The following is a 17,715-nucleotide window of genomic DNA, read 5'->3' on the forward strand; positions in this document are numbered from 1 at the left end:
CCCTTCCTGCTGGGTCAGTACCAACAGTGAGCTCATCTGTCCGTGTGGAGTGGTGCCCACCTCACTCCATTCAGCCTTGTCCATCTCTGCACCTTCTTGGACTCTCGCAGGAGCAAGAGCTAAAATCTGCAAGCCAAGATTGTGGCGTGAATATCAGCTAGCACTATCCCGATCACCAGAATCAATAAGTGTGTTAACCTTAGTATCACAAGTGACTGCATGGTGGGCCCGCAATGTGGGCCCTGTCCTGTGCCGCCTCTTGAGCCACATCACCAAAAATGGCTCATAGGAGAAAGCTGTGCTTCCCAGGTGGCTACCCTTGCCACACACAAATAAAACAGGGCGCAGGCTGGAAGGGAAACTGTCATGACACGTACGGGACACAACTCCGCTACCAAACAACCGACAGGACAGCCACACTTCAGTATTTGAAAAGTGAAGTGGAACCTTACCCTCTTTTCTGCATTTTTCCATATTTGGTTTTCTTTTTTTATAGACTTATCTTTTGTTTTTGTTTCCCCCCCCCTTTTGTGGTTTTCAGGCTTAAGAAGCCCCTCTCAGTTCAGATATTAAATAGAATACATTTACCTATGGTTTTTCATCTCTAACTTTTGTTTTTGTTGGTTTGTTTGTTTTATTTTTAGTGTACCTGACATTGTTTTAAAAGCTGTGTGACTTTTAAACCACATTTTTATTTCTATTTAATGAGCAGTGCTTTATTTCTTTACGGCTCTTATACTCAATGCTTTTAAAGACACTCCTGGCATTATTTGAAACAAACAAGCCAGTATTTAAGCATGGTTCTAGCCCAGGGCTGATGAAATGGCTCAGCAGGTAAAGACACTTGCACCTCAAGCCTGATGGCCTGAGTTCGATTCCCAGAACCCACGGGACAGAGAGAGCAGAGTCCTGAAAGCTGCCCTCTGCCTCCACGCGTGTCATAGCAGGCAGGCGCACGCGCACGCACACGCACACACTAAGTAAATAAATGTTATTTTTTAAATCATAAAACAAATGTTATTTTTAAAAAATATAACCAAAATCCTAACCGTGCCTGAGAGGAAGAATGGAGCAGACATTAAGAGAACAGGCCAGCAACGTCTGGCTTGTAGGTAGACAGTGGAGCCCGAGTGGGCAGTAGAGCTGGACTGAGCAGCTCTGTGGAAGGGAAGGCCTTCCTTGCCGCTTATATTTCGATCCACATCTCTCATCCTGAACAAAAAAATCAATTCAAAATGGACCAAAGGTCTTAATTTAAAAGCTGAAACTGCAGAGGAAAGCAGAGGGGGTGCATTTCAAGACACAGGCACAGGCCAGAGCCTCCTGGTCACGAAGCACAGGAAACAGTCCCAGGAATCAATGGGATTCCATGAAGGTAAAGATGTCTACACAGCAAAGGAAACTATCATCATCAGAGTGGAGACAGTGAGAGAGTGGGAGACAAGTCTTTGCCAGCTGAACCTCAGACAGGGGCTCGAAATCCAGAGAGAGAGAGAGAGAGAGAGAGAGAGAGAGAGAGAGAGAGAGAGATTCTGCAATAACTAAACATAAAGAAAACAAAATAAAACTCAACACAACCTCATATTGCCAATCAACAGTCTAAGGAGCTGAATGCTTCACAACAGTGCAAATGGTCACTAAATATTTTTAAAAAGCGTTCAACATCCTTGTCATCAGGGAATGCAAACCACAACTACTGAGAGATTCCATCTCATCCCAGCCAGGATTCCGGTGAGGATATGGAGAGATGTATTCACACTCCTTCGTGGAGGGAGTGTAAATTCATTCAGCCATCATGGGAATGGAGAGGGTTCTCAGTAAGCTAAAAAAAAAAATAGAGCTAACGTGTTAGCCATTTCTGCCACCATGACTCTTGGTGTTCTTCAATGCAAAATCCCAGCCTAGACCCTGCGGAGGACTGATCTCTGAACATGGCTGGCGTTCACACAGAATGGGCTAGTTTTCAAGCACAGTGGGCATTGTTATGCAGAAAATTTCATTAAGAATCCAGTGATGAATGCATCTCCCCTACTCTCATCCCAAAGCCCCTGAAGTACGTCCTTGACATTCCCCAGCAGGCTTAATCAATGCATTTCTCTCAAGCACCCAGCCCGTGTTCAGAGAGAGAGAGAGAGAGAGAGAGAGAGAGAGAGAGACAGAGACAGAGACAGAGAAAGACAGAGACAGAGAGAGAGAGACAGAGAAAGACAGAGACAGAGAGAGAGACAGAGAAAGACAGAGAGACAGAGAGAGAGAGACAGAGAGAGACAGAGAGAGACAGAGAGAGACAGAGAGAGAGAGAATTTTAAAATAAATCTTTTTTTTAAAGGTTGGCAACGTATATCTTTCCCTTTGAGTTGTCAGTTCATCACACCTAAGCCTGAAAACTAGGTTTAATAATAATTAAAGTGTTCTTTTTAATTAAAGAACTATTTAAAGGCTAGATAGATGGCTCAGCACTTAAAAGCACACATGATTCTTGCAAAAGACCTAGGTTCAGTTCCCAGCACCCACACGGCAAATAATTCCAGGGTATTTGATGTCTTCTCTTGATCTGTGTGCACACCAAGCACACACACAGTACACACATATGCATACATGCAGTCAAAACACTGATGCACATGAAATAAATAAGTCTAAAGAATGTCCTTTCAGAGAACTCTTTAAGTACAGTCAAGACTCCGTGTCCTTGTGCGTGGCGTTGTGGCTCTCGCCCCTCCTGACAGACCAGGGTTTCATGCCACCCCTGTCCCTTTCCTGCTGAGACCTGGATTAGTTTGACTCTCCCATGCCCGCTTTCCGACTTCCTGCCCCCCCTACAATCTGACCACGGCACCCTCATACAATCCGACCACGTCCTCCTCGTAGGCTCTGACCACACCACTGCTGCCAGTTGAGGTGTCCTTACAGGGTTACTACTCCTGCTCCCCCGATCTCCTCCCTCCCTCCCCCTTTCCCTCTTTCCCCCTTCATCCCTCTCTTCCTTCCCCTCTTCCTGCTCTCCCCTTCCTCCCCCATTCGTTTCCGCCCCCTCTTCCTATTTTCCCCTCATTCCCCCTCCCTCCCCCTCTTCTGAATTATAACAGGTAAAGTCCACCCTGGGTGTGATCCAGACGACAGCTTGTAGACTCATCCCAGGGGTGTGCTCCTCTCTTGGGAGCTGCAGTGGTGCAGGGCCGCACCCACCACAGGGAGCCTTCAGTTCCCTTCCTCCCCACCTCACCTTGCCAGGTCCTCCTCTGTCAGTGGCCCAGCCATTGCCTCCCCCTCGCCCACCACTGGCCCAGAGAAGATAACCCTGCTCCCTAAAGAGGCCCCCAAGGCTTCCGTAAAACGGATTTCCCACTGTGCCTGTCTAATACTGTGGCGCACTGAGTGGAAATGGCCCTGCCGTTGTGGGAGTTGACCCAGTTCCTCCTTTGTGTGGGGGCCCCAAGAGCACACACTTGTCAAGGTGCATTTAAGCACCCTTGGATTCACAGCCTGGTGTGCTGGTTGGACGTCCCTCCATTGAGTTACTTACAACTGCCGCTGTAATTGCAGAGACTGGGGCAGCTTTCTGAGGGCTGTCAGACACACCAGGGGCCAGGACACATCCCACAAACATAGATAACACTACACTAATAATGTGGTGCCCGTGGGCTGGCTGGCTGACCTGAACACTTCCAAACTTAACTTTTATAACCAGGCAGAGGGATTAAGAATTTTAAGTTACCCAGAAGACATTCAGGAGGACTCCTGCAAGTGGTGTGTTTTTCTCCATCTTAATAAAATGCCAAGTCTGTGCCCACTTTGTGATACGGTTTGGTGAGCCATTCTTTTGCTGAAAAGCAGGAGCTCCTGCCTGCTAAGTGGCTGCAGGTGCTTCACTGAGGACGGGCTGTGGCTTCACTCACACCCCTGCCTTTTGCTGCTATTTCGTCTGCTGCCTGCCGCCGCCGCCGCCTCCTCCTCCTCCTCCTCCTCCTCCTCCTCCTCTTCCTCTTCCTCCTCTTCCTCCTCCTCCTCGTCCTTTTATTTTATTTTATTTTTATTTCACTTTGGGCCTGTTAATTAATGCTTTTTTTAATTTGGAAAAAAAATGGGTGTAAACGTTTCTACCTGTGTGAGGCTGTCAGATCCCCATGGAACTGGAATTACAGACAATCATGAGCCACCATGAGGGTGTTGGGAATTGAACCCCGGTCCTTTGGAAGAGCAGTCAGTGCTCTTAACCACTGAGCCATCTCTAGGGGTAAACATTTCTACCTTGCGGGATACCCTGTGGACTGGTGTGCACTTTTCCGGTTTTACTGTCTGAGTCGAGACGGGCCTCAGTTGCTAAGGAAGCTCACTGTCTTTGTTTAGCTGCACCCACTTTCCCCACATTGAAAATGTGCAGCTGCACATTGAAAAGTTCCCATCCTTGGTGGCAACTCTGACTTGTGAAGCATAGTCGCAGAGCCCTTGGTGAGCAGTACACACCAGACCCAGAGACCAGTGCTCTCACAGTCCTGGGCTCTGCTGCTTGGGCACTGGTGTAGTTATTAAGAAAAGGAGTAGTGTCCGTCACTACATTAACACCAGCAGTGCCACAGTGGTAACGGCGAGCTCTGTCTGTCTGATCATCCCATGCTCACGTGCATGAAACAAAGGCCAAAGGGCGAGGATCTCAAAGATCTAGCAGGAGTCCCACAGACTGGGTGAGGGCAGCAGGCAGAGGGCCAGCAAGGGCAAGCAGGGTGGCTGTGTCTACCCACGGGCCATGGCATTCTCACCCTGGGGGATGCAGATCCCAGTGTGTCCTGGATGTTTGCTGAGCGACTGCTGTGTGTCAGTCGTCTTGCAAGACTCTGAGTGACAGAGATGGCCAAGACCACCCCAGCACAAATGTTGTGTTCCACTGTGTCTTGTGGGGGGTTCCTTGGCACGTCTCATTTCTTACTGCGTTAAGTTAAAAATGCTAGTCATTTTTAGACCAGCCAGGGCTGCAGAGAGAGGCCCCTCCTCAGAGAGGCATATTTCCTCTGAAAGGTAGCACTCACAAAACAAGCATACCACCAAAAAAAAAGTTTTAAAGTAACACAACTAAAAAGTTTTAAAGTAACACGATGAATAATTTTTATTAAACTTGTGATTAGAAAAATTATCTAATCAGGCAGTGGTGGCTTATGCCTTTAATTCTTGCGCTAGGGCAGCAGAGGCAAGTGAATCTCTGAGTTTGAAGCCAGCCTGGTCTACAAAGTGAGTTCTGGAACAGCCAGGGTTACACAGAGGAACCCTGTCTCAAAAAAACAAAACAAACANACAAAAGGAAAAAAAAAAAGAAAATGTTTCTAACAATAAACCTGTTTAATATCATTCTACATACTTTATGATAAGTTATAATAAAACAAGTTTAGGGTCTAATTTAAAATCTTAATTAATCTTTACTGACATGTCTAAGCTCAACTTTCAGACCTGTGTACAGTATCTTATTTCTTTGAAGATTTCCAAAAAAAAAAAAAAAAGAGTATTTATGTGTTTGTATGCCAAGTAACTCATGTGCCAGGGAGATAATGACAATTGTCACACCGAGGAAGTGACGGTTTTCAGATGTTTCAGTTGGCATAAGAAAGAGGGCGGGCAGGTCAGCGCTGATTTGGTACATTTACTCTTTAGATGTGCAAAGCAGATTAAACTAAGATAAGCACATGACATTAAAATTAGTTAATTTCCTCTGTTTTGTTGGTGTTTATTATGTATCACAACAGTTCAAGAGACTGAACACACCCTCTGAGCCTGGCACAATCCCAGGTCCTTTAAATGTGAGGTTATCATTGTCTGTTTCCTTACATTAAAAATTGAGAAATGACACCCATTCATGGGACAGAGGGAGCTTTTCGGGGGGGGGGTGTCCTAGGACCCAGGAAACCACTGTTCTGTGCCCACCCTAGATGCCTCAGCTGACAGAATTAGCAATTGTATAAAAAGTTCAATTAAAGTCATTAAGGTTTAACTTTGTCACTAAATAGCACTGAGTATTGTAGAGAATGAAACAATGTGTTTTAAATATTAACATCTCAAACTTCACTTGTTAACATTATTTAAAAAAAACAAACAAAAAAAAAACATTTAAATTTGCCGGGCAGTGGTGGTGCACATCTCTAATCTCAGCACTCAGGAGGCGGCAGATCTCCAAGTTCAAGGCCAGCCTGATCTACAGAGCGAGTACATTGCAACAGCTAGATCTTTAGTCATTCAGATCTCACGTTCCTTTCGTTCCTTTCGTCTAGTGTGGTCAGGAGTCATCATTCCCCCTAGGGAAAGAGGGGGAGTCTGCTACAGTAAGTGAGCACTCAGAGAGATGAGGTTGTCCAACTTTGCTCCTGAGCATCCAGAAACTGTTTGTTTAATAGGGGGCTCTGCAACTGTTACAACCCGGCCCTTCTAGTGGGAAGGCGTGGTAACGGTCCTTCACAGATGGAAGCAGAAGTTCTCAGTTGTTTAATTCCAAAACACCTCTCTGGGTCCTTGAGGGTCCTTTTCCACCCAATTTATAGGTCTCCTGTCATATCCTAGCATCTGCACACAAGCTGTCCCTTACCAGGACACTCATGTACACGTGTGTTTTCCATCTGTCTTCCTCCACATTCCTCCATCTATCTCACCACGCCAAAGCCAGGTTTTTATGACAGTGTAAATACTGCCTTCCGAGGGTGATCCGTTACATCCCAACCCTTACCAAACAGCATTTTATAGTCACTGAAGAGCAGGGTGTCTGTCAGCCATGGCATAGAACTGAAAACATCACGCTCCAGCAAACTTTGTCATGGGAAGCTCCTCCGAGACCGGGCTATCTGGTGTCTACCCTGTCTCACGCTGGTCCCTAGCAGCCGCTGCAGCTCCAGGTGTAGGCTTTGACGGCCACCACATGTCGGTCGGTTCCTCCTAGCGTAGCCTGGCCGCAGAGGCAGCTACAGCAAGAGAGAGGGAGCAGAATGCGGAGGTGACACCAGGAGTCAGGTCCTCTCTGCTGTTTCAGAAGTTGTCGGCTCTCAGCCGCGGCCCAAATGATGTGTTACATCAAGTTTACACAAGGCATCAAGTTTTCTAAAGATGAAATCATTATAAATCCTGGCAGTTTTCTGGTGTAATTAAAATGTCTAACGGGAAACCCCTGGGAAACCAGATGCAATTTTACTGTTCCTAGAGCCGACGGTGGCAGTGTTTCTTGCCAGCTTTCGTATCTTATGACCTATAAATTGCTCTTAATAGCTAATCTGTCATCCAGGCTTCTCACATCAGAAAGCTTGTTTCCTTATTAATCTGTTCATTTGCATCTGCAAAGGACATTTACAAATCCTTCGTTTGAAAACATTGCCGTAGAATGCCGGCCATTATAAATAATTCATCACCTGTGATAGAAGCTCTTATGCCTAGGTAATAGATCTTTGTGACATTATATTATTCTTTCAACCCTAATATAATTTGGATAAAAATAATTTTTATGAAAGTCCTCTGGCTGCCGGGTTACCATGGAGAGGCTGTAACTATTACTAATGACCCTGTAAGCTCAGAGTATAGACTCAAACCAACTATTGTGCTACCAAGGCAGTCAGAGCTGCATACTGTTTATACAATAATTGGATAATATTCCTCCAAGCCGAGGTTTGGAGTTTGGGACCGTCTGATTTGACCAATTGTGAATAAACCTGACACCAGCCATGGGCCGTGGGCAGCATGAAAATGGCTGCTGGTCTCACACACCTCTGTCTATGTGGCCCAGCCTAGCTTCCTCTCTCCGAGGCTGCTTGCTCTGTCTCCTTTCCTCCAGGAAGCATGCGTGGAAGCCAGAGCAGGGTGTGAGAGGGAGCCACCGGCTCGACGTGAGGCTCGGGTCAGCTCGCTGGCCGATGCCAGGGCGGTGGACACGCGTTTCTATATTCTGTCTGGCTATTAAAAGGGAGGTTTGCGGTCTGACCATCAGCTTGACCAGTGGCACAAAAGAGGGAAGTGTGGTACTGCCAGCTTGATGCTTTCTTTAAGATAAGGCCACGCCAGCCACCTGGCAGAGGTGCTGAATTCTGAACAGGTTTTGCCATGGAGTAGTCAGTCATTGGGTGGGTTCATGGGCACTGATGGAGGAGGTGATGTTGATTTTGTCCAAGTGTCTCCAAGCACTGAGTGACACCCCAGGAGTCCTCGACCATCATCTACCCTCCATGAGAATCACGTTACCACCTCGGGTGCTTAATGCATTCATAAATAAGATGTGCATGTCATTTAAGACACAGCCCAGAGGAATGGGATTCAGTCTGCAGGCTTGTCATGCCTTGGCTTCTATTGATTCTCTCAAAGTAGACCCATGACTTGGAGAAGCCCTGGCTTCTATTGATTCTCCTGAAGTAGACCGAGACTCGGAGAAGCCCGGTTGACCTTTGCCCCTAGATTCATACAAGGTTATGAAGATTAGCTAAGGCTGACTTAGGTGCCCGGTTCTTCTCAAATGTGGTTTTCCTATAAAAAGGACTAAAGTTCCATTGCAGAAGCTTATGTCGCCGGCACATAACTGGGCCGTTAGAGAGTTTCCATAGCTGACTTTCCCAAGGATGTCTCCTGGAGAGTAACGTTACTCGTTTATACCCCGAGTATTGGTCAGGATCGGCAGGCCATGGAGTAATATGCAATCCCGTTATCTCGGTGGCTTAAAGCAGAGCTTCCTTTCTTGTGCCCACTCTGTGTCCATTACAGATGAGCCAGGGGTCCCGTGCACGCTGCCATGCTTCCTACTTGCGGATCAGTTCAGATGGAACCATTTATAGCAACAGAAGAAAGGATGTGGCGATGTGTCCTGCTCTTACAAATGCCCTCCGTTTCCCAGGAGACAATCTCATGCGTTAGCCGAGGCAGGTACACAGCCACCCCCAGTCAGCTTCACACAGGCAGTGGAGAGACGCCCCACGGACCACCCTCTGTCAGTACTAACCCGGGTACCATGTTAGTTAGCATTGCTCTCCTTAGCCTGTGGCTCTCCCTTCTGCCACGTGTGCCGGGCTCTCCGTGGAACTGCTGTGTGTGTCCCTGCCCGGCGGTATTGTTAGTACTTTTAGGATGTCACACCTCTGTGCACACAGATTTGTCTTGTCATGTGTCAGGTTTGACATGATGATCATCAGATGAGGCTGTGTGTGGAAAAGCCTTGTATTGTCCACCCTAGGTACAGACTCCCCCAACCTGCCTCTGTTTGAGCTGTTTCTGTTTCCTGGAACTACCCACCCATCCCCAAGGGGAAAAGTTCTGTCTGTCTGTCTGTTTGTCTGTCTATCTATCTATTAACTGCCTTATTTTAGAGCAGAAAACTGAGGAAATAGAGTTTGCACACTGTCACCTCCTACTTCCCCTTCATTGACATCTTCTGTAAGGTATAGATCTCATAAATGATGAGCCAGCGTTGATGTATTGTTAGCTGAAGTTGACATTTACAGTAGGGCTCACTCTGTGTTGTAAACGTAAATGTCATGTATCCACTATTGTATCACGCAGAACGGTTTCAGTGTCCTAAAATCCCCATGCTCCACCTGATATGCCACCACTCACTGTCCCAGGGAACTTCTCCACTCTGAAGCTTGCCTGGTCCTGAATGACGCAGGCAGAAAGGAGCCATCTCAGGCTGGCCTCTGTCACCGATGTGTACATCTCTGGTTTCATCTGTGTCTTGTTGTGGCTTTACAGACAAACTCAGCCTCATGTGGTCTCATAAACGCCACAGTTTCACCATTAACTGTTTGAAAGTCTTTGGCTGTGTTATTTTGGTTTGGAGGTAAGGCCTTGTGAACTCAAGCCATCAATTCTCGTGTGCCGGCCACCCGAGGGCTGGAACCATGGGGCTGTGATTCGGGAGGTTGTAAAGCCCAAGGAAATGGAGCCTGACTGGAGGAAGCGGTTCACTGGGGCGGGCCTGACTCCACTTCCTGCTTGCTCTCTGCTTCTTGACTCCAGATGCAGTGTGCCCTCACCACAGAGTTTTCCTCAAACTCACATCGCCTCGAACCTTAAGGCAAAACTAATCCTTCCTCCCTTCAGCTCCGCATGTCAGGCGTTCTTCAGTCACAGCCACAGGACAAGTGACATAGCCGTCCCTAAAACAAGGGCAGCTGTTCAGGCAGACACTTGCAGAGTGGTAATCTGGGCACGGTGCTGCCTGCTGCTTGTGAGGGAAACCGTGCTGCCTGTCAGGGCTCAGCTGCCTCTACTGTCTTGGTAGCTGTGGTGACAGGGTTTTGTGATTTGTGATATGTCACCTGGCCCTCTTACCACATCTTTGAAATTATTAATGCTAGGTATGTTGGAGTTAAAAAGAAACTAAAACCTACAAGTTTAAGCACCAGCCAAGCCCTAACCTAGGCTTTCCAAGCCTTACAAAGTATTAATGTATATGTCTCATGGGGGGGGGGGCTGGAGCTCATCAATGTTCTGTGGTATACATTGTAGCCTCACAGTCTGCCGTATATCCAATTCCAGAGCCTGTCTGTGTGTCTGCTTTCCTTCCCTACCTAACTGAGGACCCGGGGTTTATGAGCACCGAGCTACGGGGATACCTCATCCACGTGGGCTTAGGTAGTAAAAGGGAGAATCAATATTTCTGCGACTAACTGCAAATACAATCCCCATTTCCCCAAGTACATGCAATTAATCAGTTGGCAAGCACACCAAATATTCCTTAGGTAACCGTGCAAAATATAACCGCTATGAAAAACGCACACAGTAAGGATGGAAGGAAACGTGTACGTTGTCAGGACAGTGTTTAATGTTCATGTCACCAGTGTGGTTCTAGTTTGGATAGCTTAAAACCTTATTTTATTTCTCAAACTCAAAACCCTTGAAAATGGGTTGATGTGTGAATAAATTTCCAGCTCCAGCTCAGGCCTCATGAAGCTTGTCAGGGTGATGGGGTGGCCGGTGCCAGTGCCAGAGCCTGTAGCTCGGGGCTGTGCTGTGGCAAAAACACAACTCATTTCTATCCTGTAGAAAGAGAAAGCCATTGTCTTCCTCTGCCAGATAGCTTGCTAGTGATGCTTTCTGTATGCATTTTAGTATTCAGATACAGATGTTCCCAGATGTGCCCTCCGTGGGAAGCAGCTGCTGCTTTTCTGGCACAGAAACGGCAGAGAGATCAACATACAAAGGCAGCACAGGTCTCAGAACAGACACAGTGCCTGTGCGGTGGGCCTGGTGTCCCCACGCGGCAAGGGGCCCTCGTACCCCCCTTAACAACCTGAAACTCTCTCAGATTTACCCTTATTCTTCAGGAGTAGAAACAAAGACAAGTGATTAATTTCAAACACACTTGGCTGATAAATACCATCACATGTTATTTGCCCGGGGACTGTAAAACACTAGATTTTATTTCCTGCGAAACTGATAGGAATATAGATAGGAATATAGATTACTGACATTTGTGGTGGCGGTGGCTGCTCCCAGTGGCTGCCTGGTAACAGCCCAGCCCCAAGTGGCTTGGGGTCATCAGTGCCCACACACCTTGACTGTGAGTTCACAGAGCACTGCATCGTTTACTCTGGTACGATCAGGCATCAGCCTGTTGGATCCCAGCCCAGCCCTTCCAAGTGTGTACAGTGTTGTCATTAGCACACTAATGATTTTATAAATCCGGAAGACGAGATGAAGTTAAATGACTCTGGTGCTTAACCTTGTTCGGTTTTTTGTTTGTTTGTTTTGTTTGTTTTGTTTTGTCCAGTGCTGAGCCACAAAGCATGCTCTGAACATCACATAGTGCTACCTAGATGTGTGCTGGTAGGGCGTCACTGTGAATAGTCCCGCCCGGCAGCTCTGCACACTGCGGGGAGACCCGGCAGGAAAGGGCTGATATTCCTTTCTCCTTCCCCACACCCTGGAGGGAGGGGCCTGCCTGTTCCTCTCCTCTGGCAGCTCCAGAGAGCTTGAGTGAGGCAGCTCCTGCGTCTTCCTGGCATTTAGAGAGATGAAGAAGCAGAAGCGCAGATCTCTGGGCCCTCATTTGGAGTTGCCATAAACCAGAAGTTTCCAAGCACAGTGGCACCTGGGGTGCTGTGCCTGCCCGAGCCTTATAAATCTGTCTGTGCAGTGTTCAAGGGCTCATTGCCTCCAACCAGATCTATTCTGCGAAGCTAGCTAGTGAATTATTTATGGATTACACATTTGACAGGGGCTTGGGGCTACATTTGAAAACACTCAGCTCCCGGCTTGTTGCTGTGGAAGGTAGAGATGTCTGTCTGGAAACCGAGGCTCAGAGCTATTCAGTGGCTACGAGTCCCAGAGGTAGGGTACTAGAATAGCTGAGCTCAGTGTGTCTGGTCCTGTGCTGCCCAGCTTCCCAGAGAGGGGCCTGTGCATCCTACCACAAGGATAGCAAGCCATAGCAGGTGAGAGTCTGAGGAGTGGCCTCAAGCGTGAGGTTTAGGTAGAAAGGAAACCCGCGTAGAGGAAGGGACAGAAAAGGGAGACAAAAAAGGCTGAGGCCAGGACCTACAGCAAATGAAGAAAAGATTGCACGGGTGAGTGTTGGTGCGGTTGAAGCAGCAGAAAGCCATGGTACAGTAGCTGGCGTGGCACCTGCTCTGTCCCCCCCAGAGGCCAACACTGTCTCAGTGGCACGTTGCCTTGTGACCTCACTGCTGCTTTGGCCAGGGTCCAGCTGGTATATAACAAAACACACCTGGAATTGTGTCGCTCTCACTCCTTTGCTGGAACACGTGTGTTGAGAAAGGCAACGTAAAATAGTTCACTTTGCAAACACACCACTCAAAAGTACTGTAAGAAAATGGTCCCAGCTCCATTAGCAGGAACTGACTGCTACCTCAGAAAGCAAGGAAAACAGGGAAACACATCACTCGTGTCTCTGAAATATTAATAAAAGACAGAGCATATCTGATAAAGGAAGGCCCCCTCCTCTACAGGGGCAGCACTGCAGCACGGTTGCCCCTTAGCCAGAGGCCCCTGTGACCAGGGTCACTCCTTCATGTTACAGAGGTGGAAGCAACATGAAGAGAGGGGGCCATATGTCAATTGGCTGCAGGCAGGCACGCAATGAAGCAGAGGAGGGAAGCATGCATGCTTCTAAGCTTGAGAATAAAGGGAGGAGAAGGTCTAGCATTATTTTCCTTTTATATCTCCACACAAACGTCTTAGAGACCAATGCTCGAGTCTGACTTCATGTACCCGGTAGGAGGTGGGAAGCCCATAGCCGCTCCTTTGATGCTCTGGTTTTCCATCTACTCTGTGCCTGTGTGGTGTACTGTACTGGCAGAGTCATTTTCAGCTAAGACCTCTGACTTCAGTCTGTTTTTTTCCCCCCCTGTGGTAGGGATTGAACTCAGGGCCTTGCACCTGCTAGGCGAGTGCTCCACTGCAGAGCTACACCTCCGGTCCCACTAAGACCTTAAAGATTTGACATAGATGGCTGGTGGGCAGTGTGTGGGGCCCTGGCAGGTAGTCCTTTCCTGTCCCAAGAGGCCGTTGGTCAGAGACTCCGGAAGGTAAAGGAAAGCTGGAGTCCCGCATGAGCATGGGCCAGCCTTGCGGGGCCTGCTGTCCCGAGATGTTGATTCCTCCTCTGATTCTGATCCAGGTCTAAGCCCAGGTGCTCTGGGCACAGGGCCACAGGGGTCCTCCCTCCTCAGTCACAGGGGCTGGGGCGTCCTAACAGGGCTGTAATAACAGTGACTCTTAGGGATTTCAGTGGAAAGCTACAGGAAGCACCGCCTGTTTCTGTGGGGTCGACTTCAGCAGCCCCTGCTTAGGAAGCCATTGCCTTTCATTAGCAGCTCGCTGTGTGTGGGATGCGCTTTCTATCAGTTCTGTGCAGCTCTGCCGCCTCCTGAGAGGAAGACCACTCAGAGCTCGATTGAGGGTTCCAGACACACTGAGGTTTTTAGCTGCAGAAGCAAGCCAAAGCCATTTTCTGGCGTGTTCTTACCTCCCCCGCCTTGCCTTTCCTCTCCAGGCAGCATCGTCAGCGCTGAGCAGCCTGGGTCACGTGTACACCGCCATCGGAGACTACCCCAACGCGCTGGCCAGTCACAAGCAGTGCGTCCTCCTGGCCAAGCAGTCCAAAGATGACCTTTCCGAAGCCCGAGAACTCGGGAACATGGGAGCCGTGTACATCGCCATGGGCGACTTCGAGAACGCCGTGCAGTGCCACGAACAGCACCTGCGGATCGCCAAGGATCTGGGGAGCAAGCGCGAGGAGGCCCGTGCCTACAGCAACCTGGGCAGCGCCTACCACTACCGGAGGAACTTTGACAAGGCCATGTCCTACCACAACTGTGTGCTGGAGCTGGCACAGGAGCTGATGGAGAAGCCCATCGAGATGCGAGCCTACGCTGGCTTGGGCCATGCAGCCAGGTGCATGCAGGACCTGGAGAGGGCAAAACAGTACCACGAGCAGCAGCTGGGCATTGCGGAGGACCTCAAGGACCGGGCAGCGGAGGGCCGCGCATCCTCCAATCTGGGTAAGGGCATGCCGGTGTGACTCTGGGCCAGCAGCCTAGGCTGCAGATGGCTAGAGTAGTCACTGTCATTTTGGGGCGCTTATGTGTTTTTGCTCTAAAGAATTCATTGTGTATCTTTCCTTCAGCCACACCCCCCGAGTCTGCCTACTGCAGAGCACATTGTCTCTTCTGTGCCCTGAGAAAGCCCTGCAGTGAAGGGAGACACACACACAGACACACACATACACTCACACATACATGCACACATACACTAACACACACACACACAGGCACACAGCCCATCTAGAGAGCAGAGCACCTCTGTAACAAAGAGAGGAGCATGGGGGTGACAGGAAGCTGTGAGAGATTTAAGGACCTGCAGAAAATACAACAGGGACGACTTTAGTTGGTGAATTAGTCCACAGTGTGTCTTTCCCCTCATAATTATGTGTATTCAGAAACAATGTTGATAGTCCTTGTATGAATACAAAATCATTTTGTGAAAGACCTGAAATGAAGATGTGCCAACAGTTGGTTTGGAATTCAGATGCTGTCAGGACATTTTAATGTGAGGGCTGGCGAGAGGCCCGTGCATAACTGGAAACTGGGCACTTTTGTGAGGCCTGTGACGTGAGATATACTTGTGTTTGGAAATGTAGGTGGGATTTATTAGATGGGAGGAGGGGTAAGAAGGTGGCCACACTGGTACCTGTGTGAGCTTCAGACCCCACAGGAGCATCCCCATCTCCACCAGCACCATGTTAGCATGCCCCTGCGCTTCCCTGCACCTCAGCTGCTGCTAACAGCAGTCCTTGTAAAACCCATGCTGTGACTGTATGCCGTAGAGCCCTGCAGCTTCTCAGGTGGCTCTGAAGAGGGCCTTGAGACCAGAACAAGAATCTAGGCTTGCAGGAGGACACAGTGTTGTCATCTACTGAGTCCACACCTGAGAACTGTTCCCTTGAGTCACTCACACACACACACACACACACACACACACACACACACACACACACACGCCTGTGTTTTTGTTGGGGCTGTATTCCTAGCTATCATTGGCTGCATGAGACCTGCGGGCCCCAGGTTCATTGTGTCTGGGAAAGTCTGACAAGAACCGAACTAACAAGTTCCTGGCTGTCTGTGTTCATTCTATCATCAGTGATCAGTATCTACTAACACCTTCCTGTGTGATTAGTCCTATGTAATTTTTTTAAAGGATATTGGCACTCCCATAAGCTTTGTGTGTTTGAAGAGCTAATAATATAGCTGGAAAACAATGTGCAGACAGAGCATCAGCACTCGTCTACTTGCCCTGTGGCTGAGCCGTGCACACAGAGCATCAGGGCTCATCTGCTTGCCCTGTGGCTCTGCCTCTTTTCTTATCTTACACTCCACTCGTTTATAGATTACATCATGCACTCTTACCTGTTTATAGTCCCTAAAAGGCCACATACTGATGTGCTGCCACGACATTCCTAGGAGGGCAAGCCTGAGGGTAGGACACCCTGGGAAGCCTATCACAAAGTTACACCCAGGCAGACCATTCCCAGAGTTGAGATTTGGCCCAAAATGGAGCAACCTTTGTGGTGAAGAGGATGCAAAAGAAAGGATGGGTTGCCGCAGGTTGGTGGGTCTGAGGGGGTTAGCATCAGCGCCTGGCCAGAGGATGGGGGTGGAATGGCGTGCAGACTGGTCATGGCTGTGCTTGAGAGCAGAAGCCTGGAAGTTATGACAAGAGGGAGTGAGGAGAGGTGTGCAGCGGGCAAGAGGCCCCCATCCTTAGCAGAGGAGGCTGTGTGTCTTGACTGAGCAGACTTTCCTTTTCACGTTGTGTTAGCTTTGGTACGTTGTGTTTCCCAGATTATCTGAGTCATTCAATCCGGGATCTAAAGTCCTTGGTAACTTCTTTATTATTCTTGTAACACTGGAAGGCCATGCGGGGCTGTGTCCTCACTATCACTCATATGGAGTGCAGGCTACACCCATTCCTCGTGCACAGACGGTCTTCTAGATCATTCTGGTTGGGAATTTATCAGTGGTTACAAGGCGCACTCTGCTGTTGTTGGTCCCTTGGCTCTGCATGTCTGCTATTCCATTCGTTTCTGCTGCATCTTGTATAGTATTCTTCTCCCCCTCACCCGAGTCCTCCTTGCTTTAGCTACTCAAGCTCAGCACTTAGACCTGTGGCTACGCCCCCTCTTGTCAGGGCAGTCATGGGAAGGTCTCACATGGCCTGTGAGCAGAGCTCTGTCCACCACATGATTTCTATATTATGTTTCCACTTTCATTGAACTGGAAAACATCTAAGATCATTTGTGATTGTTCTTTGGTCCATTTGTTTAATTTTAAACTATTAGGGGTAGAGCTTAGTGGTCAGTCATTTGTCAAGTATGCACAAGGTCCACAGTTCAATTCCTAGCACTGTATAGAAAAAGAAATTCAATAATCAAAGCGCTGTGCTGGGGATGTGGCTCGGTGGGTGAGTGCTTGGTGAACAGCATGGGTGTAGTCGTGCAAGCCTGTCACCACAAGCCTGTCACCGCAAGCCTGTCACCACAAGCCTGTCAGTCACCGCAAGCCTGTCACCGCAAGCCTGTCACCGCAAGCCTGTCAGTCACCGCAAGCCTGTCACCGCAAGCCTGTCACCCCAGAGCCAGGAGGACGGGTGTGCAGAGAGCAGATCCCGGGGGCTCGGCGGGTTTCTAGTCCTACTCATAAATGACTAACACGGGGATGGGGGGGGGGAACTGACGGATGCCTGGATTGGTCTCTGAATCCCTGATGGCCCATATGAGATGGCAGGAAACCTGGTGCTTTCTTGTGTGTATTTGATGTGCATAGAATCCAGAGGTTGGCATTGGGTGTTCTCATTGCAGTGTCACAGGTAGAGGCAGGCTCTCTTGCTGAACCCAGAACTCACTGATCTGATCTGGTTCCTCTAGCTAGCCTGCCTCTGCCTCCCAAGTGTGGGGCAGTGGGCCTGGGGAAGTAAAGAGGTTGGGAGACAACCCAAGTCCTGCCAGTTCCAGTGCTCTAGGTGGGCGGAGTCAGAGGACTGCCACGCTCTCCACGCTCTCCACACGGCCCCCAGTGAAGCCATGGACCCCAGTCCACAGGGAGGGGGATGGACAGTGAGCAGTCGCTTGACACCTCAGAAGAGCTGAGAACAAAGTGAGGGCCTGGGGGCAGCTTGGCAGCTTGGGGCCTAAGGGAGGAGAGGGCAGGGGGAGAGGGGTCGCTGGATGGTTCCCATGCAGGCGAGAGTCCT

At 48.9% G+C, this 17,715-nt stretch overlaps 1 protein-coding gene across 3 annotated transcripts in view; it reads left to right on the forward strand.

Annotated features, from left to right (window-relative positions):
• Ttc28 (tetratricopeptide repeat domain 28) overlaps nucleotides 1-17,715 on the forward strand; it is a 422,057-nt gene that overhangs the window by 298,055 nt on the left and 106,287 nt on the right. For all 3 annotated transcript variants that reach the window (XM_029533518.1, XM_029533517.1, XM_029533519.1), the window contains one exon: nucleotides 13,961-14,468. In XM_029533518.1, coding sequence (XP_029389378.1) covers nucleotides 13,961-14,468 — 508 coding nt within the window. The remainder of the gene's footprint in view (nucleotides 1-13,960; nucleotides 14,469-17,715) is intronic.

Source organism: Mus pahari, chromosome 23, assembly GCF_900095145.1.
Source record: "Mus pahari chromosome 23, PAHARI_EIJ_v1.1, whole genome shotgun sequence".
NCBI classification, from domain to species: Eukaryota; Metazoa; Chordata; class Mammalia; order Rodentia; family Muridae; genus Mus; species Mus pahari.